The sequence below is a fragment of the Jaculus jaculus genome, chromosome X, assembly GCF_020740685.1.
Source record: "Jaculus jaculus isolate mJacJac1 chromosome X, mJacJac1.mat.Y.cur, whole genome shotgun sequence".
Lineage (NCBI taxonomy): Eukaryota > Metazoa > Chordata > Mammalia > Rodentia > Dipodidae > Jaculus > Jaculus jaculus.
The window spans coordinates 36978595-37003392 of NC_059125.1; the positions used below are offsets into that span (position 1 = coordinate 36978595).

At 34.4% G+C, this 24798-nt stretch overlaps 1 protein-coding gene across 1 annotated transcript in view; it reads left to right on the forward strand.

Annotated features, from left to right (window-relative positions):
• Window positions 1-24798, forward strand: part of Cfap47 (cilia and flagella associated protein 47) — a 290704-nt gene that overhangs the window by 187821 nt on the left and 78085 nt on the right. Inside the window, exons 47-50 of the mRNA XM_045140870.1 lie at window positions 1384-1527; window positions 3015-3188; window positions 7523-7634; window positions 22128-22259. Of these exons, the coding sequence (XP_044996805.1) occupies window positions 1384-1527; window positions 3015-3188; window positions 7523-7634; window positions 22128-22259 (562 nt within the window). The remainder of the gene's footprint in view (window positions 1-1383; window positions 1528-3014; window positions 3189-7522; window positions 7635-22127; window positions 22260-24798) is intronic.

Here is a 24798-nt window from a genome sequence, read left to right on the forward strand (position 1 = left end):
ATTTATTTATTTTAACTTTTTAAATTTATCTGAGGGAGAGAGAGAAAGAGAGAGGATGGACATGCCAGGGCCTCCAGCCACTGCAACTGAACTCCAGATGCATGTGTCACCTTTGTATCTGTCTTAAGTGGGTCCTGGGAAATTGAATCTGGGGTCCTTTGGCTTTGCAGGCAAGTGCATTAACCACTAATCAATCTCTCCTGCCTCACTACTTACTTTAAAATTGGTCAGCTCTTCAGTGTCATTTCTACTGTCAGTTCCTGAGTAGCTATCTTGAAATAATCCAGAGGATTAACTTTGGTTATTTGGGGGTTTCATACTCATTACTACTGTGTCAAAGTTCTTTCCTCCTTTTAAATTGTACAAATGTCTAATTGTATTGTCTGTTGCCAATCAGTTCTCATCATTGGTATCAAAGATTCTTTCTGAATATAAATTAGTCTATTACAACTTAAGCATCATTTCTTCTGTATCTGTTTTATTAAAGAAGTGACTCTGGTATACTCGACCTATTATCACATATGTATTTTAAAAATCAATTCATTTATAGCTCAGCAAGCAGTGGTAGGCACTTAGATGATTTTTCTTCACATTTGGGAGTGAATTTAACATTTTTCTGATTGGCTCACAATCTCTGAGAAAATGATTGACTATAGCTTGGCTACCAATGAGACAAAGTAGCATTACAGCATAGAAGTAGGAAATGTAATTGTTTGGCACTTTTTTCATAAAAATATATTAATTTTTGCTTATTTAAGTATTACAGACATAAAATATCAGACCAAAGCATAAAAATGTGCTCTGATAGGAAATATAACCTTTATTACCCAAGAAATATATCCATAAGAACACTTTTAATTTCCATTGATTAGGAATAAACTGAATATACCAACATCATTTTTCCTTTGCTACATTCATTGTTAACTTGGTCATTGATAAATCAAACAAATTAATTCCTCTAGATATTAATTACTTCTTGGATAGACACAGCATGTAAGACTTCTGAATTATGTAGAAAGAAAACCTGTAGATATTCTTTTGTTTCTGTTTCTATCATTGAAGTGGTTATTCTTAGGAAATATCATTTTCAATTTGTAATTCTTGAGCATGCTATGAACTGTTCTATCACTTAAAACTGAGCTATATTTCCAAACTTCATTTTTTTTAGACAAGGTCCCACTATTGTAGCTCAGATTGGCCTTGTGGACATTATTTATCCCATGCTCATATGGAACCTAGGATCCTCCTGCTTCAGATTCCCAAGTGCAAGCATTATAAGTTTTCATTTTAAATTATACTTCTTCATTCTTAAGAGATAAGAATTAATATGTAACTCAAACATCATCATTCTTCTGATGTTTCTGTGCTTTTTTCATGTTTTAGAGAAATGACACAAAGAAGTCATGGAAATTTAATGTTACAATAGAAGGAGAATGGTTTTCTGGACCTTCTGTTTTTCATGTTGCAGCTGGAAAAACTATCAAATATCCTCTCACATTCAGACCTCTTTTGGAATGTGAAATTATGGTACAAACACATTGATTCTTTCCTGTATTATTAGTATGCACATAAACAAAAATTGTGTATGTTAGTCTATTTAATTGATTATAAAAATTTATAGCTATCTTTTGTATTTTCTATAAACATTTTTAGTTTCTGTTTGCAATGTTTAAATTTGAGAGAGTGGTATTTCCAAATTCATAATACCATTTTCTCTGTATACATATTATTTACAGACAACATGATTAAAGACATTAAATAATCATTACTTTTGTTGCTGTTTATAAAGACAATTGGTAATCTGAAAATATTTCCTTAACATAATGTCTCTTAAAAACTGAGGTAGGGGGATGGAGAGATGGCTTAGCGGTTAAGCGCTTGCCTGTGAAGCCTAAGGACCCCGGTTCGAGGCTCGGTTCCCCAGGTCCCACGTTAGCCAGATGCACAAGGGGGCGCACGCGTCTGGAGTTCGTTTGCGGAGGCTGGAAGCCCTGGCGCGCCCATTCTCTCTCTCTCCCTCTATCTGTCCCTCTCTCTGTGTCTGTCACTCTCAAATAAATAAATAAAATAAGGGCTGGAGAGATGGCTTAGCGGTTAAGCGCTTGCCTGTGAAGACTAAGGACCCTGGTTTGAGGCTCGGTTTCCCAGGTCCCACGTTAGCCAGATGCACAAGGGGGCGCATGCGTCTGGAGTTCGTTTGTAGAGGCTGGAAGCCCTGGCGTGCCCATTCTCTCTCCCTCTATCTGTCTTTCTCTCTGTGTCTGTCACTCTCAAATAAATAAATAAAAATTAAAAAAAAACTGAGGTAAATATGCACATATATATTTAAATGCCTATATAAAATCTGTAACTTAGAGAAATAAGCATCATGTCAGCAATAGTTTTATTTCTCAAATAAGAGAATTTGTGGGTTGGAGAGATGACTAGTGGTTAAAAGCACTTGCTGGCAAAGCATGGCAGCCTAGGTTTGATTCCCCAATACCCACATAAACCAGATAAACAAAGGGGTGCAAGTATCTGGAGTTTATTTACAGGGACAAGATTTCCTGGGACACCAATATTCTTACTCAATATTCTCTCTCTCCTCTCCTTTTTTTCTCTTTCTGTCTTCCCACAAATAAATAAATAAAATATTAAAAATAATTTGTGTGGCTGGAGGGATGGCTTATCACTTAAGGCATTTGCCTGCAAAGCCAAAGGACTCAGGTTCAATTCCCCAGGACTCACGTTAGCCAGATGCACAAGGGGTACATGCATCTGGAGTTTATTTGCAGTGGCTGGAGGCCCTGAAATTTCCATTATCTCTCCCTATGTCTCACCCTCTTTCTCTGTCAAATAAATAAATAAGTAAAAATTTAAAAAAAGTATTGTATGCTTTAAAAATAATAATAATAATTTGTATATGAACTGGAAAAATCAGTGAGTACCAAATTAATTTCAAGATGAATAGGTTAACAAAAATTATTAGTAAAATATGACTCCTATAGATCTGAAATTTTTCTGATTTTTCTTAGGGTAAACTTATACTACAAAATGAAAGAGATGGTATGACACACATCGTCAGGATAGATGGGGTTGGGACAAAGCCACTAGCTTTGGACCATATCATTGTGGACTGCAAAGTGGGAAATGTGACAGACAAATTCATAAGAGTACCTAATTATACAAAAAGCCTCCTAACATTTAAGGTAAGATATTTTAGCATGAAAATGTTTTCTTCTGATTATATATTAGATTATGTGAGATATGACAATTACATGAAAAATATAAAACACAAACATTAATAATAAGCTGGAGTAGTAGAACATAAGGGGATATATAAAATTGTAGCATTATATCAGCCACTATTATATTTAATCTTACTAGGTGGAGTAAGTAAACAAGTTTTAGGTTTCTTTTTACTTTTTTTTAATTTAATTTATTAGTTTTCTTTTCAGTAAATACAGGCAGTTTGGTACCATTATTTAGGCTCATCTGTGATCTACCCCCTCCCATTACACCCTCCTTGTTAATGAAAATGGGTCATGCATTGTGGAGTTAGCCCCCAGTTATTGGTATGATAAATGTCTCTGCAAATAAGCAAGGGTGATGTTTTCCTGTGAACCGGATACCAGCACAAAGGGGAAGGAGATCAATGCAGAGAAAAATCAACTCCTACCAAATCAGAGAGCCAGAGCCTCAGAGGCCCCCAACACCTCAGTACTTTTTTTTTTTTTTGACACATAGGCTCACTATGGTGTTAAGTTCCCCCAGAATATCAAGTGCTTTGGTTGCATCTCTGTACAACCATGCCCACCTCTAAACATATTTTATATTTCAATATTAGTACATATTCATAAAACACATTAAATACTAATTATTTTGCCATGTGTCTTTTTCCATGAAGAAATTATACAAGGTGATAAAAGAAGTTTTCAAAATATTATAAACATTTTTTAAATGTTTTTCTGAGTTTTTTATAACAGAATACCCCTTTATAGCCCAAGGTGGCCTGATACTCAAGTTCTTGTTTTGGTCTTCTAAATACTTGAATTAAAAGTATGTGCCACTGTGTTGACCAGGTATATAGTTCATTGGTATGAGCTTATGCTTAACATGTTTAAGGCATGGTTTAATCCCTAGCACCAAAACATTTAAAAGCTACCTCCTAATATGCATCTTTATCTGTAAATTACTGTGTGCCCTATTGGACACATAAGCTTTATCCATCTACCTAACATAGGCATGCACATTCAGTTTTAGAGGTGTTGACAGAAATTTGCAAACTCTGAGCTTGTCCTCTGCACTTATAGATCTCAAAACTCATTGATCTACCTCTTTCCTAACTGTATTACATATGAATATTCTCAGAAGTGAATATTATAATTTAAAATTTCCTGTTGTTATTTGTCACTCATGACTATAACTCTTCAGTCTTATCTCTTAAGTCCATACTCCCTGAAGTGTTTTTCTGTACATCCAATAGCTTTTTCTTGTTTATCTGCTCAATCTCAGATCTTGCCACCTCTGGGTTTGTAGGCCTATACAGAAATTATTTTCTTTCTGCTGCCTAGAAAGTTCTACCACAGTCCTTATCTTCCATGTATCTATGTCTAATAACTTTTCATCCTGTAGTTAGAGGCTTAGAATTGAAATAACTCATTCTAAGATCCCCATGCTTTTGTAAACTTGGAATATATACCTGTCTTCTGTCCCCACCTAATTTTTGTACCTGCCTTAAATTATATTGATTTCTTCATACTGCTGTCCTGCTTATTATTATTATATGAGAAACTTTATGAGAATTTCATTCTCTCTTTCTTCTCTTTCTTTCAGTAGAACCTACTGACTTTTACATGCTAGGCAGGTATACTATATCAGGTCAGTTACAATCATTTATGTCCACATTTTCAAAATATATTTGAAAGAGAAAGAGGGGGTAGGAAGGGAGAGAGAGAGAGAGAGAATGAGAATGACAATGGGCATGCTAGGGCCTCTAGCCACTGCAAATGATCTCTAGACACATGTACTATTTTGTACATCTGGCTTTACGTGGGTACTGGTTTGGGGAATTGAACACAGGCTTTGCAGGAAAGCACTGTAGTCACTGAGATTTCTCTCCAATCCCCACGTATACAATTTTATACATAGCATAAATCATAGTATTGAAAATACCATAATATTTAAAGAAAATTTAGCTAATGAAAAACTGAAAAGTTAAAGAGTGGTATTAGAACAAGAAAGAAAGGTAGTAATAATGATTTTGAAGTATCCATTTGCACTTCTAAAATCTACTAGAAAGCACAGAAATCTGTCCAGGCTTTTAAGAAAACATATTAAAGGAAATCTACAATTGCCACACATTTGCTATTTCTTTTTCATTTTGTTACTATGCCAAATGTGATGTATACCACCCATATATCTTTTGGAAACATCCAAACTATAAAGTACTAACTTACTTATGGACATCGCAGTCAATATATACATCACATTACATACGTTATGTTTTTGTAATTACCACAAAGATATAAAACAAATGAATAGGAACTAAAACATCTGCCCAATTCAGACCTGCCTGAGGTGGGAAACTACTCTTAATGTAGTGGCATTAGTAGCATTAATAGGTCTTAAATATATTTCTAATATGAATATTTGACTATTCTTGGACTATAAAGGCTTTCATAGATGATTAAAAAATTTTGTTACTTTCTATTTATTTATCTGAGAGTGACAGAGAGAGGAGGCAGATAGAGAGAAAGAGAATGGGTGCACCAGGGCCTCCAGCCACTGCAAAGGAAATCCAGATGCATGCACCCCCTTGTGCATCTGGCTAGCATGGGTCCAGGGGAATCAAGCCTTGAACTGGGGTCCTTAGGCTTCACAGGCAAGCACTTAACTGCTAAGCCATCTCTCCAGCCCTTATAGATGATTTTATATAGGTGATATCAATGCTACTTAAAATCATTACATTTTACTAATACTGGAAAAAAACAAGCATGAAGAACAATTTATTCCCAATCCTGATAAGTTTAACTCTACTTTATCATCAGTCATATGACATAATGGGAGTGTACTCTGTTTCCTGATTGCTCATCATTAGAAGTTTCAACATTAAAAGTCTTTTACTCTGCAAAAACCTTGGAAAAACAATTTGATCCTAAAATTTTTGAAAAAGATCATGATGGTTTTATTTTGAGCATGAAAATTGCAATAAATATTCCTTTAGTTTAATTAAATATTACTCAGAATTTTAATATTTTAGATATTATTAATTGTTATACCTATTAAGCTACATGTACTAATGAACATTCATTTGTATTACCATTTTACTCTTATTTTTTATTTAAATATATAACACTCAAAATTATTAAAATTAAAAAAAATCACTAAGAGCTAGGCATGGTGACTCACTCCTTTAATTCCAGCACTTGGAAGGTAGCACAATCCCTGTGAATACAAGGCCTGCCTGGCCTACAGTGTGAGTACCAAGTCATCCTGTACTCAGGTTCGACACTGTTTCTGAAAAACAAAAGCAAAAATTAAAATTTAGTAAACTACAAATTAAGCAAAGACTTGAAAACCTGAGGGACACATATTTAAGGAATTCCCTTGATTATAAAAAGAGTAGAATAATTAGTGATATTTTAACTTGACAGTCACTGATGTCAAAAAAGGAGGACGTTTATATGCTGTTGGTGAAATTGGAATAGATTATAGGAAACAACACAGAAGCTCTTCAAAAGCAAAAAAAAAAAAAAAACAAAAAAAGAAAGAAAGAAAAATGAACTACTATATGATATTGTTGACTCTGCTTTTGAGTATACATCCCAAAGAAATTAAAATAAATTAGTCAGTATTTCAAAGAGATGTCTGTGTTTCCATGGACATTGCAACATTATTCAAAGAGCAAATATTTAGAATCCACCAAAGTATGAATCATCAGATGAATCAATAAAGCAAATGTAGTTTATACCTTATGTTCTGTCTCATACCTGTAATGCAAGTACTGGGGAGGCAGCCAGAAAGAAAAATGTGTGTTAAAGCTTACTCCACTGTCTATAGTGAGTCTGAAGCCTGCATACACTACAGAGTGAAATAATGTCTCAGTAGTTGAAATCATGGAATTATAGACTAGAATGGGGCTACAGTAAATGGTTTTGGAAGGAAAAATTTGATCATAGCATACAAATAAGCTTTCAATTATTAGATACGCATAAGTTCAAGAAATCTAGTACATGAATTATAAAATTATGAGCATAGATAATGTATTATTGAAAAATAAGTTTAATTATTGGGTGCATTAATAAAACCATTTCCTTTATTATATTTTTGATATGTTTTTGCTCAGATTCTTCTCTGCTATGAAGCAATTTTATGTGTTGACTTTTACTTTAAAGTAAATAATGTAAAGGAAGTAAGTGTTGTATGTTAGGTTTTTCTGGACATTAGCTTACTACACTGATTCTTATAGCATAAGATGATAAAATATAGAGAAACATTCCATAGTAACATATAATTTTTATTTTCCAATTCACTTTTGCAGGTTTCTTCAGACCTTTCAATAGTGTGGGGAAATTCAAACATTACCATAGAACCTGACGATTCTGTTCCATACACTATACATGTATGCCCTTGGAAACGTGGAATATTCAAAGGTATCAAATCCGTTAATAAAATACCATTAAGTACATTACTGAGTATGGAGACTCACATCTATAATCCAAGTCCTTGGCAGGCTGAGGTAGGAGGAACTACTTAAGGTCAGATTGAGTTATATACAGAATAAGATACAGGTCAGCCTTGGCTGTAGTAACAAATACCTCAAGAAGCATAAATATATAATAAATAAATAAATCACTAATATATAAATAGGATAGGGATAATAAAATTGCAATTTGTATTGCTCTTTTCTAAAAATTGACCCAGGGTGAAGTGCATTTTTTTATGTAGTTTATTCACTTTCTAACTTACAATAGTTTTGGGACATATATTGTATGCCCAATACATTATCTTGATCATTTAAACAAATTTATCTGTAAAAGAAATTCCTTCAAGTGGAAACAGTTAAGTGTATGCATATTTACATAGTGATAGTCACTACTTGCATAAACTGCATGATACTGGTACCATCAGTATTTAGTAGTGGATGGGTAGAAGAGGACAAAAAATACAAAAAGATATCAAAGTAGAAGAGGCACTTGTTAGAAACAATAAATGGTTCACTGTAAGAGGAGTGGAAAAGGGGAAAATAGGAGGTAATGTTAGGGGACTGTGTTCAAATTACACCATATAAATGTATGAAAGTTTTCAATTGATCACTTTTGACAGTCAATAGAAATATTGTACTTTGTTCCATAACAAACAAATTTTTCTCACCATCTAAAAATTTCAACATACTTAAAAATTATACCCAAGGATCCATTAGAAGAATCTTTCATTTAGGGCTGGAGACATGCCTTAGCAGTTCAGACACTTGTCTGTGAAACCTAATGACCCAGATTCAATTCTCCAGATCCCACATAAGCCAGATGCACAAGGTGGTGCATGCATCTGGAGTTCGTTTGCAGTGGCTATAGGCCCTGGCATGCCCATTCTCTCCCTCTCTCTCTTTTTCTCTCTCTCTATGTCTCTAATAAATAAAATTTTAAAAATCAGAAAAAAATTAAAATCTGTAATTTATGTTAGCACCCTCAGAGTGAGAACTGTTATAAAATGAGCAAAACAAACTGGCATTCAAACAATTGAAAACAAAATTTTAGGCAGATTTGATAAACCTTTTTTTAAAAAACAGCAAATTTGTTAGGATTTTAAGGCTACCTTTGAACAACATAAAAGTGGTGGGTTTTTCTAGTTGAAGTTCTTCAATTCTGAAATGATATGCGTTCTTATTTATTTATTAAGAACTTTACTACATGAAAATATTACAAAGTGGTCATATTCCCATTGATTTATATACTTATATATCCTCTCCCCTGTACCAATTCCACCGAAGGCACTCCTCAGTGGGGTTATCCATAATCACTGTGGGGTCATAACAATACCAATCAGCCTCTGTAGAGTGGGGGGCAATTCCTTAGCATACAACTTCCCAACATGTGGCTCTTATATTCTTTCCACCCACGCTTCTGGAATGTTTCCTGAGCTTTGGAGGATGTGTTATGTCATCTTTAGTGTTGCACTCTCATCAGCCTCAATTTTTGGCTTTTTTGGATTATAAGTCTCTTCATTGTCTACTCCAAATCTGTGGAGGAGATTACCAGGTAGCACTGAGAGCAGCACCTATATTCAGTCTGTCATTTTCTCTGTAATGTTTCCTAGTTCCTGGCAGAAGTGATAGTGATTATTATCTCTTATTGTATGATAGACATTACTGTCTCATAGGAGGCAGCTGGCTATGCTTTCTTGTTATTCTGATGGTTCTTGAGTCTCCTCAATATTAGTTGCCATCTGACACATCAGAGTGAGAAAAGCATAGATCAAAGGCAATAAACTTAAACATTTAGAAGACATTTTCATGGGCATAACCTCTTCTTTGACCCAAAGAACAGAGGATGCTTTTCTGTATGGTCTATGGCCTTTTAATCTATAGGCATCTTACGTGGCAATCAGTAGTACCAGACATTAATTCCCTCCCTCTTAATGGCCCTCATATCATTCACACAGCAGTTGATTATTCCCATATGCTACTATTGCACCAGTGGGTACATCTTTTTAAAAAATAATTTATTGACTATTTAATGAAAAAGTTGCACAGATAGACCCACTCACCCCCACCTCACTTCTGCTGAGGACTTTCTTGCCCAGCTGGTTGATTTTGTATCTTGTAGGATCCTCTGCTTGTTGACATTATTGGTGACTTTAAACCCTCAGCAGTTCACATAGCACTTTCCAGCACTATGAGGATTAGCCAGCAGAGAGCTTACTTCCAACTTGAATGTAGCATGATCTTTCAATGTCCTGAGACTTAAGTGTGATTTCTTCAAAATCATAATTTTACCCTTTAGTTCTAGCGGGAAACCAAGTGCATTGTCAATGGTCTACATTGTTTAGGGGGCCTCATGGGCCTGCCTAATCAGCAGTTTACTATGGGGGAGGGATTTATGGCACTGAGATTTACCCATAGTTTTATCATAAAGTTTCTCCACTCATGTAGGTGCTTCAGCCCAAATTATCCCTGTCTACTAATCTCTCTAAATAAACGAGTTATGACTTTTAATTACCTAATAGTGATATATTTCTGTGGTACTGATTCACAATATAACTAGTTTTGTATACCCCTTCCTCCTTTACTCCTGTTTACTCAGACCCTTTCACTCCCTCTATCATATCCCTCTGGGGGCCTGTATACCATCCTCTCCTCTGATCCCTTTCTTTTTTTTGTAATTTTTTATTTATTTATTTGAGAGCAACAGACACAGAGAGAAAGACAGATAGAGGGAGAGAGAGAGGATGGGCGCACCAGGGCTTCCAGCCTCCGCAAACGAACTCCAGACGCGTGTGCCCCCTTGTGCATCTGGCTAATGTGGGACCTGGGGAACCAAGCCTTGAACCGGTGTCCTTAGGCTTCACAGGCAAACGCTTAACCACTAAGCCATCTCTCCAACCCCCTCTGATCCCTTTCTGTTGCTCCTCTACAAGGCTAATTCTAGCTTCCTAATCAGTATTAATGATGCTTTATACAACTTATAAACAAACCAAACTATTACATATTAGGACCTTCATATGAGAGAAAACACAGTTCATCTTTCTGCACCTGGGTAAACTCACTTAGTATTTTCCCAAGTTCATCTATTTTCCTAAAATTTTCTTTTTTATGTGCCACTGAGTAGAATTTCATTTTATATATATACCACATTTGCATTATCCATTCATCACCTCACAGATATCTGTGCCCTTCTATTTTCTAGGTATTATAAATAGAGCAACAACAAACATGGCTGAGGAAATATCTCAATAGTAATATATAGAGTCTTAGATATGTGCCAGAGTGTTATAGCTGGATAAATTTTTGAGTAACCTCCCTGCTGATTTCCATAGTGGCAATATAAACTTACACTCCAACCAACTGTGGATGAAGGTTCCTCTTTCCCCACACCTCCACCAACACTTGCTGTCATTTAATTGTATTATGATAGCTATTCTGATTAGATTGAAATGGAATCTAAAAAGTTTTAGTTTGCATTTCACTGATAACTAAAGATATTGAAAATCATTTTAAACATTTATTTTTCCTTTGTATTCTTCCTTTGAGAACTCTCTATTTAGTTCCTTGCCTGATATTTTGAGGGGGGTGATTTTTTATTTTTAGTTTATAGACAAAGTATGTGTGCATACATGCAAGAGAGAGAACTGGCATGCCAAGACCTCCGCCACTGCAATAGAACTCCAGATGCTTGCACCAACTAATGGGCATGTACAGCCTTGTGCTTGCCTCACCTTTGTGCATCTACCTTACATGGGATCTGGAGAGAGACCAAACATGGGTCCTTAGGCTTTGCAGGCAAGTGACTTAACTGCTAAGCCATCCTCCAGCCCCTGATTGATTTTTTATTACTTAGTCTGTTTAGTTTTTAGTACATTCTATATATTGAACATCTGTCAGATATATAGCTGGCAAACAATTTTCCCCATTGCATATTCTGTTTATTGACTGGTAACTCTGTTTCCTTAGTTAAGTAATGTCTTCTGAGTCACTTGTTCCATTTTTTTTTTGACTGGGTTGATTGAGATTTTATTGCTTAGGCTTTTGTTTTGGCTTTTTGTTGTTGTTGTTGTTGTTTTTTTTTTTTTTTGGTTTTTCGAGGTAGGGTCTCACTCTGGTCCAGGCTGACCTGGAATTCACTATGTTGTGTCAGGGTGACCTTGAACTCAAGGCAATTCTCCTACTTCTGCTTCCCAAGTGCTGGGATTAAAGACATGCACCACCATACCTGGCTAATCTTTTTTTAGCTCTTTATATATTATAGATGTTAAACTTGTGTTAGAAGATGGCAAAGATTTGAAAGATCTCTATAATAAAATCATTAAAACAATGGAGAAATAAACTGAAGAAGACACAAGAATATAGAAAGATCTCCTATGTTCATAGATTTTAAGAATTAATATGAAAATTGTCATTCTGCCAAAAGCAATATATAGATCCACTTCAATTACATTAAAAACTCCAGCACCATTCTTCATGGAAGTAGAAAAAAAAAAAAAACAGTCTCAAACTGATAGAAATACAAAAGTCCTCGAAGAGTCAAAATATTCTTGGCAAAGAAAAAAATACTACTGGTGATATAACCATACCTGATTTCCAGATGTACTTTAAAGCCAAAAGAACAAATAGAGCATGATAATGGCACAAAAAAGACACATAGTTCAATGGATTAGAAAGAAGATTGGGGTTCAAGAAACTACAACTACCTGATCTTTGATAAAGAGAACAAAAATATACATTTCATCAAATGATTCTGGAGAAACTGAGCAGCCACTTATGAAAGAATAAATTTAGACACTCTTCTCTCACCCTACACAAATAAAATTTAGAGAGAAAAACCCTCCTCGATGTAAGCATAAGGAAAGAATTTTGTAATAAGACCCCAATAGAAACCCAGTGAATAAGACACTCATGCAATCTCATGAAACTAAAAATCTACTGTACAGGTAAGCAAACCATCAACCTAGTCAATAGACAACCTCTCCAAAATGAGAAAAAGGATAAACTTTCTTTAAAGCCATGTTTTGCTAGTAACCAAAATATAATGTCTAATGTGATGCATAAAGAGAATCATTGCTTATAACATGTTTTCATAATGCAACGCTATATAAAAGCATACTTTGCATACAGTTGGGCAGCATAGACGTGTTGCCCACTATATTGCCATTGCATAGTTTCTCAGTTCTTACTTTATTATATTTTTTAAACTGGCACTGCAAAAGAACACACTTAGAAATTAAAAAAATACTTTAAATGCTTTCTTAATGTATTCCATTACAAATATCCCAGGATAACATGGAGTTTTTATTATATTTTGTTTACCTTTTACCTTTTCTTAGCACAAGATCCCCATGTCAGTAGACTTATATTGAAAAAGAATTGTTTGTGCAATGAATATATGAATGGTATGCTTATTTCATTGTTGTATAAAATACTTTTAAGTACTACATTTTAAAATACCAAGGAACAATTACTATCATAATGCGAACGCTTTGATATTTGACTTTTTTCTAGGATATAAACCAACCTACTTAAGAAAAAAAAAAAAACTTATTGAGCCATGCTTTTACATTTTCCATTTAAATCATGAGAAGCTACTGTTAGTTTCTTATAATACCATCATAGCTATTGAAACCAGCTTTGCATAACATCTAGTTTCAGTTTGAGTTTATATATATAATGATTAGCTAATGTCTTGATGATACATATCAATTAATTTTAGTGACTTTTGGATTTTATTAGCATGTGTGGTGCTTTGATTCAGGTGTCCCCCATAAACATATGTGTTCTGAATGCTAGGTCACTAGCAGATAGCAATTTTGGAATTAAAGCCTACTGGAGGCAATGTATTGTTGGGAGCAGGCTTATGGGTATAATAGCCAGCTTCCTCTTGCCAGTGTTTGGCATATTCTCCTGTTGCTGTTGCCCATCTAATGTTGGGCAAGGGGTGATATCCACCCTCTGCTCATGCTATCATTTTTCCCTGACATCATGGGGCTTCCCCTTAAATCTTTAAGTCAAAGTAAACCTTTTTCCCACAAGCTTCTCTTTGTTGGGTGTTGTTTTTGCCAGCAATGCAAACCTGGCTGAAATAGCATATGTTAATTATAAATAATAGGTTTCATTCTGACATTTTCATACAAGTATTATATTTTGATCATGTTCACGCCATCGTTACCCTATCCTGGCTCCCTCCCACTTCCATTTAACAACTTTCTCTTCTCAACTAGTCCTACCCCTCTTTATTAGTATGATTCAATGATAAAAATGCATTAATATTGTATTGATTATAATTTATTTCAATATAATACAAATAATAGTATTGAATGTTATGGACAAGATTTTCTTGTTGGTAGTATAGTTGATAACACCTGTTCTAATTTTGTGTTTGGTATAGGGGAAAACAACTCATATAATATTTCACTGATATAGTTATTTGATTATTACCTAAATGCATCTGGGAATACCAGTTCATTTTCAATTGATTCTGTTGAGTTTCCTGAATGAAAGTCATATATTTTCAAGATAATACTTGTTCCTCCCTACTAATTTTTTTATATATTCTTTCCAGTTTTATTGTATTGGCATTAACGAATAAAGTAGTATCAATCACACTACATTTTAGAAAATTAGAAATTTAGAAAAATTTGGAAAATTAGAAAAGCATTAATTAAAACCTTGTAGTATTTTGCTGTTTTGTTGGTTGTTGCTTTATGATAGATGATTTTATCTTGTTATTACTTATGTACACAGTGTGTGTACAGTCATGTTGATACCTTCATTAGCCTCCTTCCTGTCCTCCCCCCTCTTTAGGGACCCTCCTCTTTGGGGAATATGGGTCATGAATTGTGGGGTTAGCCATCAGTTATGGGTAGCAGGCAATGTCTCTGTGCATAGAACTAACATTCTTTCCAACCCCTCTTTCATAAATTTCCCTAAGCCATGTGGGGTTCATTTTAGGTCTGTTTCAGTGATAAGGTCTTAGGAGCCTCTGTGTCTCTGAATACCTAGTTTGGTAGGAGTTGAGTGTTCTCTGTGTCTATCTCCTTCACCCTTGTGCTGGTACCATGTTCACCAAGAAAGTAGCAATCTTGCTCATTTCCCTAATTACTCTTAATTTCAGCTGGGACCCTTTTGCAGTGTGATGGTCTGGTTCTCTCCTTAGGATCTGCATCCATATGAAAAGGAGAGAAAAAAAAAATCTCCAACAGAGAGTGAAGTTAGCACCAGATCAGTGGGGTACCCATTTTTTTGAGAGAGAAAGAGAGTGAATTTAATAGGTGTAGGTCCTCTTGTAGCCCACAATTGGTGGAAGCTTGATAATGGAGTGAAGGCTTGTTTTTAGATATGGTTCTGACTTTTTTTCCAGCTCCAGCTATGGGTTCTGTTCCACTGAGGGGATCAGTTAGCCAAATCAAGAGCAGTTGGATTCCCACCATGGCTGTGCACCACTATTGCATTTGTGTGAGCATCATGTCAGGTTGTTTGCTGCTGAATAGCTTAGACCATGAGGTGCTTCCACTGATGTTGGTCATTTTCTGCCAGTCCCTCATGTAGTGATGAGCTAATTGTCTAGAGACTGACTCTCTTCCAAACTCCAGCCAGGTGACTTCATGTTCTGTACCAACAGCATATGGTGTCTTCAGCAATAGGGTCTTAACCGCTGACCTTTGGTGGGTCATCAAGTACCCTGACAGAAATATATCTTCTTTTGGGAAACATTGTAGGTCTCTCTGATTAACAGCTCATTGGGGATGTTACCACATGCTGGTACTGGGAGTTACAGGTCAGTGCCAAAGAAAAGAAGGAAGAAAAATATAGTAATATAAAAGAGATAGAATGAAGAGACAGAAGAGGGAGAGAGAAAGAGAGAAAGAAACAGGAGAAGATTAAGTTCAGTCTTCATCATACCCTCTCCAGGGCCTTGTGATTCAGGTATACTAAGGACCTGATGAAGTTTCAACCATTTAGTCCATCGTTTAGAATATATAATTTTATGGTAACATTGCCATTTGGGTCCAATTTTGTATCTTTCACCCCCACCCTTACCCTCACCTCCTGCCCCACCCACCCTATTGGCCAGCCCTTGAGATACTTATTAGTTATGTCAGCATATGGGGTAGATTTACGTTAGGAGCCGAAGATGAGTGAGAGTATGTGACAGTGATTTTCTGGGATTGGATGAGTTCACTGAGAATGGTCTGTGTCAGGTTTGACCACTTTTATTCAAATTACATTGTATCATTTTTCCTTGTTGTTGTATAGAATTTCATTGTGCATATATACCACATCTTGGTTATCCATTCACCTAATGATGGACATCTGGGTTGATTCTAGCTCTAAGCTATTATGAATTGAGCAGCTATAAGCATGGATGAGCAAATCTCTCTGAAGTGAGGCATGGAGCTTTTAGGGTACATTCCCAGTAAGGAAATAACAGGGTCGGTTGGTAACTCTATAGTTAACCTTTTTAGGAATCTCTGTATTGCAGTCCAAAGCAGTTGTACCATCCTACATTCCCACCAAGAGTGAATGAGGGATTCTATTTCTCTCCATCCTCATGAACATTTATTTTCATTTGATTTTTTAATGTTTGCTATCCTTACTGGGATAAGGTGGAATCTCATAGTTGTTTTAATTTGCATTTCCCTGATAATTAGAGATGTTGAACATTTTCTTAAGTGTGTATTTGCCATTTGATTTTTTTCCTATGAGAACTGCCTGTCCAGTTATTTGACCATTTTGTGTGTGGGTTGTTTGACTTTTCATTGTTTAGGTTTTTGAGTTCTTTGTAGATTCTACAAATTAGGCCCCTGTCAGTTGGATATAGGCCCCTGTCAGTTGTATAGCCAGCAAAGTCTTTTTCCCATTCTGTGGGTAATGTATTGGCCCTGCTTATTATGTTTTATATGATATATATGTATATGTATATGTATGTATGTATATATATATATATATATACATATATATATATATATTATATATATTATATGTTATTATATGCTTATTATATGTTTGTCTGTGAAGAAACTTTTCAGCTTCCTGAGATTCCAGTGGTTGAGTGATTGTTTAAGATCCTGAGCTACTGGAGTTTTGTTCAGGAAGTCTTTTCCCATTCCTATATCATGGAAAGTTCCTCCTATTTTTTTCTTCCAGTAGTAGCCAAGTTTCTGGTCTGTGATCCATTTAGACATGAGTTTTGTGCACGGTGAGATGTGTGGATTAACTTTCAGTTTCCTGCATATGGTTATCCAGCTTGTCCAGCACCATTTGTTGAAGATGCTGTCTTTATTTCCAGCCTATATTATTAGAGCCTTTGTCAAATATCAAGTAGCTGTAGTTACTTGACCCAGTGTCTGTGTCCTCAATTCTGTTCCATTGGTCTATACTCCTGTTTTTATGACAGTACCATGCTGTTTTTATTCTTATGGCTTTGTAATATAACTTTAGATCAAGTATGGTATTTCTTTGGCTGAGGATATGCTTGGATATCTGAGGTCTTCTGCCTTTTCATATGAATTTTGAGATCATTTTTTTCTATCTCTGTGCAGAACAGTATGGGGATTTTGATTGTTATTGCATTAAATCTGTATGTTGCCTTTGGTAAAATTGCCATTTTCATAATGTGCATTCTGCCTATGCTGGAGCATATGAGGTCTTTCCATTGCTCAATTCTTCCTCAATTTCCTTTTTGAGTGTTTTTATGTTTTCGTTGTATAGGTCTTTCACATCCTTGGTTAATGTCATTCCAAGGTTTTTTGTTGTTGTTGCTTTTGAAAATGGGACATTTTCACTTATTTCCTTCTCTTTTGCATATAGAAACACTACTGTTTTCGTGAATTGATTTTTTTATCCTGCTACTGTGTTGAAGGAGTTAATCACCTTTAAGAGTTTTGAGATGGAGATTCTTAGATCTTTTATGTTGTCTGTGAATCATGTCATCTGCAAATAGAGCTAACTTACTAACTTAACTTCTTACTTTCCAATTTTTATCCTCTTTATTTCTTTTTCCTGTCTTATTGCTTGAGCTAGGACTTCCAGTACTATATTGGAGAGCAGAGGTGAGAGTGGACACCCCTGTCTTGTTCCAGATCTCAATAGGAATTCCTTCAGTCTCTTTCAATTAAGTTTTATTTGGGATTTAGAAGCTTTGTATATTGCCTTTATTATGTTGAGATATAAACATGCATGCCAATTCTGTCCAATGTTTTGAAGTGATGATGTATTTCATCAAAGGCCTTTTCTGCATAGTTTGAGAAAAATTGCTTTCAGTTTTTCCATGAAGGCTTGATAGAAGTCAGCTGAGAAGCCATCTGGTCTTGGACTCTTCTCTTTGGGGAGGTTTTTGATTACCTTTTTAACCTTGATGGGTGTGATAGGTTTATTTAGGAGATCAATCTGCTCTAAGTTCAACATTGGTAGGTGGTATGTGTGCAGGAATTCATCAATTTCCTCCATATTATCCAGTTTTGTGTAGTATAGGTTTATGAAATATGTGCTGATTATTCTTTCAATTTCATTTATATCTGTTGTGATCTCTCCTTTTTCATTTCTAATTTTGATAATTTGAAGCATCTCTTTCTTTTTCACTTGATCAAATTAGCCAGGGGCTTATCAATATTGTTTATTTTTTCAAGGAACAAGCTATTTGTTTGATGGCGTTTTCATACATGGAGGCAAGTGGGAAAGTATTGGTGCCTGGTGCAGAGGGGACTGGGATGGCCTTGGTGCATGGCAGCAAGTGAGACAGAGTTGGGAGAGTGGGACAGCATGCCCATGGGGCGGGGATAGTTGGACAGCATTTGCATGTGGGGAGGTGAGTGGGATGGCATGGAAACACACTGGCCTAACTGTAGTTAATGCAAAAGGAAACTGTGGCTGGGACTATAGCTAGGGTGGCTGCTTGAAGGGTTTGGGGGACTGTTGGACTACCCGAGAGCATGGGAATCAGCTGATTCCCTTTTATTGCTGTCTGCACACTGCCACTGTAGGTCTATTAGAGTCTTCTGTCCCCCTAGAAGACCCAATGAACCCTTAATATCTTACCTTTCCTTACCTGGCAGGTGCCTTGATGTTAGGTGGATGCCATCATGCATGGAAGTCCTGGTATTGTCTAATTGCTGTATTTTATTGCCTCAGTTTTTATTTCAATAAAATCAAGAGTTGACGTTTTAATTTTATTAAGTTGCCATTTCACAACATTGTTGTGAAATTACACAGTTTTGTGAGTTGTTTTGTTTCCATATTTTTGATACATACAGAATGAGTGCATAGGTGAATGTAGTGTGCAAAGAGCTCAAGATGGAGGAAAAGCAGAGGAAGACAAACAGAATAAAATTTATTTGAGATTCAACATAATGAATCCTAATAGTTGTTTGCTAATAAAAGATAAACTAATTTTAAAAATGTCATTGTAATTCACCTCTACTATAAAAAGGACAGCAGAATAAAGAGATATGAACTAAAAAGTAAAACATTTGCATGTTCCAAAGACTATAATCTTGCCAAAAATATTCTCAAATATTTTTCATATAACAGCCAGAAATAAATACTTGTTCTTATATATTCTTTAAACATATACATGCATAAATGCATAAATTATATGAGACATAAAATTGAAAATGGATGCTGTCTCACAAAGTATTGTGGACATACATCCAATGAAACTCATAGCTTTTGTTTACTTAATTACATGAACATCCTACCAAAGTTGTGTACTTCCTAATTTATGTCACTAGTAAAACATATTTGGAAAACAAGTCTTCTTTTTGCAGCTGCAAATAATATTATAACAACATTTTTAGAAATTATGTATATTCTGTGTAAGGATACTTATGATGACAATATGTAACATTTAAGTTATTGGTAGAATAACAGACATTGATATATTGAAGTAATACACACACACACACATATGTATGTGTGTATGTATGTGTGTGTGTATATATATATGTTATATATGTATATATGTATGTATGTATGTGTGTATATATATATATATATATATATATATATATATATATATATATATGTTGTAACATTCCTCTCCAAAAATGGTATTCCAGTTTTTGTTCTTACATATAACATATGAGATGGTAGTTGTTACTCAATATTGTCATTAAAAAGGAATCTTATAAAAATGTCGCCAATTAAAAAGAGTAAGGAGTCTTTTGTTATAAATCCTGATTTCTCTTTAAGGGGAATATATTTTTTCTGATCTGTATTTCTTCATTACATTGTATATTTTGCATATGTGTTATTTTAACTTTAAGTAATGAAATGTGATTTCTTTATGTATCTACTTGTGTTTGTAAATATTAAATAACATTCCTCTGCTTTCTAGAAATTTTTATAGAACAGTATTGGAGATGCCATGAATCACTTGTAATAAAATGTGAAAGATTTATATGATTTGAAAAGTAACCAGAAAATGAATCAATTCTGTTATTGTGTATTTAATTCATATTTTAGAGCCTTGAATAATACATGTATGTATATGTAAATAAAATATATATGAACATACAAACACATATATATCCTATTATACATATAGCTTTAGAGAGGGAAGAGTTATGTGAGAATTTAGTGGGAATTGGAAGGTAGCTTATTAGGTAAATTTGCAAAGCCTCAAAGCCCAAGTTCAATTCCCAAGGCACCCAATTAAGCCAGATGTAAGAGTCAAATAAATGGACATTTTTAGAATAAATCAATAAATAAATCATGGGAAATTATTTTAAATTCTTTATATCATTAAATACATAGTCTTAAATATAATTACTGTAAGTTATCAGTAATATATATTATATATATTACAACTCAAAATTGCCAACATTTATAATACTTAATATTCTCAATTGAGTAATGATTACCACATTGATCCATAGAACTCTAAAATTATACATTTGAATATTCTTTCTATATAATTGATAAAGAGCCAATAATTTTCCATAAAGGCAAAAAAAGGCACTTGTTTGTTTGATGTAAACAAATGTGAAAATACTTTCTTCCAAATGAAGAATTTCTTTCTCTTAGCTATTTTTCTGGTGCAGGAGCAATCTAGCCAATTGTGTCATAATTTTTGGAAACATACCTCAAACAGCAATAATAGTACTGTGGAAATGATACCATTTATTATGTACCTTCTTTGTACTTTAGGCTAATTGTCTGATGTATGATATTGTAAATGTGTTTACATATATTTTTCATTTTATTTCATTAGAAGTTTGACTATTTTAAATCTTATGTACAAGTACACTGTATTCCACAATACTTATTTACTTCAAAAACTATCAAAAATAGTGCTCATGCCAGGCATGGTGGTGCACACCTTTAATCCCAGCACTCAGGAGGCAGAGGTAGGAGGGTCACTGTGAGTTCAAGGCCACCCTGAGACTCCATGGTGAATTCCAGGTCAGCCTGGGCTAGAGTAGACCCTACCTCAAAAAAAAAATAAAAATATAGTGTTCAGTATTAAAGAAAATTTTGTGGTTTTGTCTCTTTTCTACTTGTCTTCACAACTAGTAGACCATTATGAAGATTAACCCTACATCATATTTGTAGGAATCAGCTTATTATACTTGATCATGATACATGGAATATCTGGTTTGTATAAAAACCTTGATTATGTTGGGCTGGAGAGATGGCTTAGCAGTTAAGCGCTTGCCTGTGAAGCCTAAGGGCCCTGGTTCAAGGCTCGGTTCCCCAGGTCCCACATTAGCCAGATGCACAAGGGGGCACACGCGTCTGGAGTTCATTTGCAGAGGCTGGAAGCCCTGGCGCGCCCATTCTCTCTCTCTCCCTCTTTCTGTCTTTCTCTCTGCGTCTGTCGCTCTCAAATAAATAAATAAATAATTTAAAAAAAACCTTGATTATGTTAAACTGACATTGAGAGATCAAGGTCAATTTCTGAAGTATTTCAAGCATATTAACCTCAATTTAAAAAATTTCTATCGATTTTGAATGCATCCATTTTAGCATTAAAATTATTCTAGACAGTGACAATTTTTGAAACTAAAAATTTGAATAACATTTTACATATTCAATACTTATGGAATGAATCATGTGAGTAATATATACATAAGGCATAATAAATATTATTTTAATGAGGTAACAAGCATGGTGAATATGATATAGTAACAAAATATATAAGAACAGTCATCCAGCATTAATACATTCCTGAAGTTGAAGATGATTCATAAATTTCCTAATTTTTCTTATCATAGTGAGAAATCAGATGAAAATAATTTAATTTATATTGTGTTGCTATTTTCTTAAAATTTTCATCAAGTTGTTCTATGTGTCCATCAGGTTTAATTGAGATGTTGTCATTTATACTTATATTTGGTTTAAACGTTTAAAGTAGTAGTAACCTTAATATTAGAGACTACACTTTCATTTCAATAACGACTCCCTGATTAATCTTACATCATGTACCTATGTATTACAGGTGCAGTTACATTTTCTGTTAAACCCAGAGATGAGGAGGATTCTCAAGATGATACAGATCAGGAAAAAGAACAAGTCTCTTCTCAGGAGACACCATCAGAACCATCTACCATTATTTTTGAGGAGTACTCAGGTAAATTTATTATGATAGTTCATATCCACTTCAACTGAAAAATACATATCCTAATTGTGAATATAATAATGTTCTTATTATTTCAGAGTTCTTTTTTTATTTTTTGTTAGTTATGTGCACAGTGTATACAGTCATGTTGGTACCATCATTAGTCTCCTCCCTGTCCTCCCACCTCCACAGAGACTCTCCTCGTTGGGGAATATGGGTCATGCATTGTGGGATTAGCCATCAGTTATGCAGTTATGGGTAAGAGGCAATGTGTCTGTGTATATTGACCCAACATGTGGCTCTAACATTCTTTCCACGCCCTCTTCCACAAATTACAGTTTAATTTATATAGATTATTTTATGAATTTTGCAGCTAATATCACAAGGTTATAATATTTCATTTTGAAGGCTGCCTATACATCCATTGGTTTACATGTTTTCCTGTCATTAAGAAGTATAGCAAGTTTATAAGATATTAATGAGTATTTAAAACAACAATATGTTTTCCTTATTTTGGTATAGAAGTTGATAGCAATGTTTCCATGTGTCAATAAATTTAATTATATTGTATTTTCTTCTTGTATCCTTCCTATTCTATAAAGCTTGTATATTACTAATGATCATAACATTTTAGTTGAAGTTCAAAATGGATGATAGATTACTAGGATGGTCAGATCAAATTTACTAGAGAAATGGTTGTTCTTTTATGTGTGAATAGCAGGGGCATATTGGACATATTAAGTTATTAGGATGGAGTGATTCCAAAAGTACAAAGTTATTAAAACAATGAGGTACATCAAATAAAATATTTTTACTGATTAAATTTATATTCCAATTTTTTAGAAAAATAGGAATGATCTCTTCCTTCCTCTCTTCCTCTCTTTTTCCCTTCTCCCTTCCCTCTTTCCCTCCTTCCCTCCCTCCCTCTCATACTCAAACCGACCTCCTTTTATTCTCTTTTCTGGAGAACTTAACTAATTTAGTCCACCTTTTTATATATGGGAAGACTTTTGGGTAATTTTACAAAATATTAAAAGGTAATAAGTTTCACACTGGGGTTTAAGAGTTGAATCCTAGCCTTTTGATATCAAGGATTTCTGTTGATATTTGTACTAATCTAGAGCTGCAAACCATTCTCTTTAGTCATAGATACTGTTTCTATGATTGTAAACTCAGTGTGAGTTAAAGTATTGCCAAGATCCAGAAAAAAATAGTTGTGAGCTATCTAAAAGAGGAAATACTGTTCATTCAAAGAATCTTGGTATATTTATGGATAAGTCACATTCAAATTATACAAAAGCAGTTAAAGTGTTTTCATGACATTGAAGGAGCAACAAGTAAAACAAAAGCAGAGAATTACTTAATAATTTCACATTAGAGATGGTAGCTCAATGGAAAAGCACTTACTGATATGTTACCTTATTTGAAGCCCAAGCATTGGAAAAATAGAGGAAAATATTCTCATAAATATTTGCCATAAGAACTTACCTGGCCAGAGGAGAAAGAGACAAACACTTTTATCTTGCCCTCAAATAGCACATTTCATCCATGTGTAATAATAACAGGTGTACCTTTTTTTGGAATTTTTCTGGTCTATTTCATTTCTTTAATATAAATGTGATTTTTTTCAAAAGTTGATATTAAATACTATTCTATCCCTGGTGTTCAGCTAAATTGTTAATTTTAATTAAAATTAAGTACTAATGAAAATAAAGGACCCACCTAGACCTCCACTGTCAGTCTTATCACTAGATGATAATTCTAAATGTGTCTCAGAATCACTTTTAATGGTTTTTATAATAGCTGATGTATTACAGTAAATGACAATGCATTATAATATAAAATAGGATAGAATATTATATTCTAATAAAATACAAATGTATCACAACACACAGTATATTATTCTTTGGTATTTGAGGTCATGCAATACCTTATAATGCAACATGCTGCGATCACATTCAAAATAGTATATTCACAAAGATGATTTTCAGTAGAGGGAAATACTGATTAATATCACTATTCTGGGCTCTTTTTTTACACATGAAATAATTGAGGCCCAAGACAGTTGGTAACTTGCCTGTGTAAATCATTGTAGGATAACAGTTCTTAAAAACTTTTAAACACTATAATATTGACACGAATATTTAAATATCTCACTGGCATCAGCAAACACCTTAGACCTGAACTTACTCAACAGTGAGAGAGGAAAAAAGAGTGCCAAATTATCGTAGGCAGATGAAAAAATAGATTGAAAATAACTTTGATACATGTATAAACTTCTCCGGAGGGACATGCTGGTTGATCAGAATTCCAGTTTTAACTCATGGTTTAGACATCACCAGTGGCAGAATAGCCTTCTTTAAAGTAAAATTGGGAAGCCTGATATAAGCAACATTATTTCACTACTCTGTCAAAACCCCTTGCTGTCTTCCTTTGGGTTAAATTGGTAGGATTTTTTTCATACTCTCAAGAAATCTTAAATCTTATATTTCTGACTTTCTCCATCTAAGGTATTATGTTCTGGAAATGTACTGTCTCTAGTAGTAATACA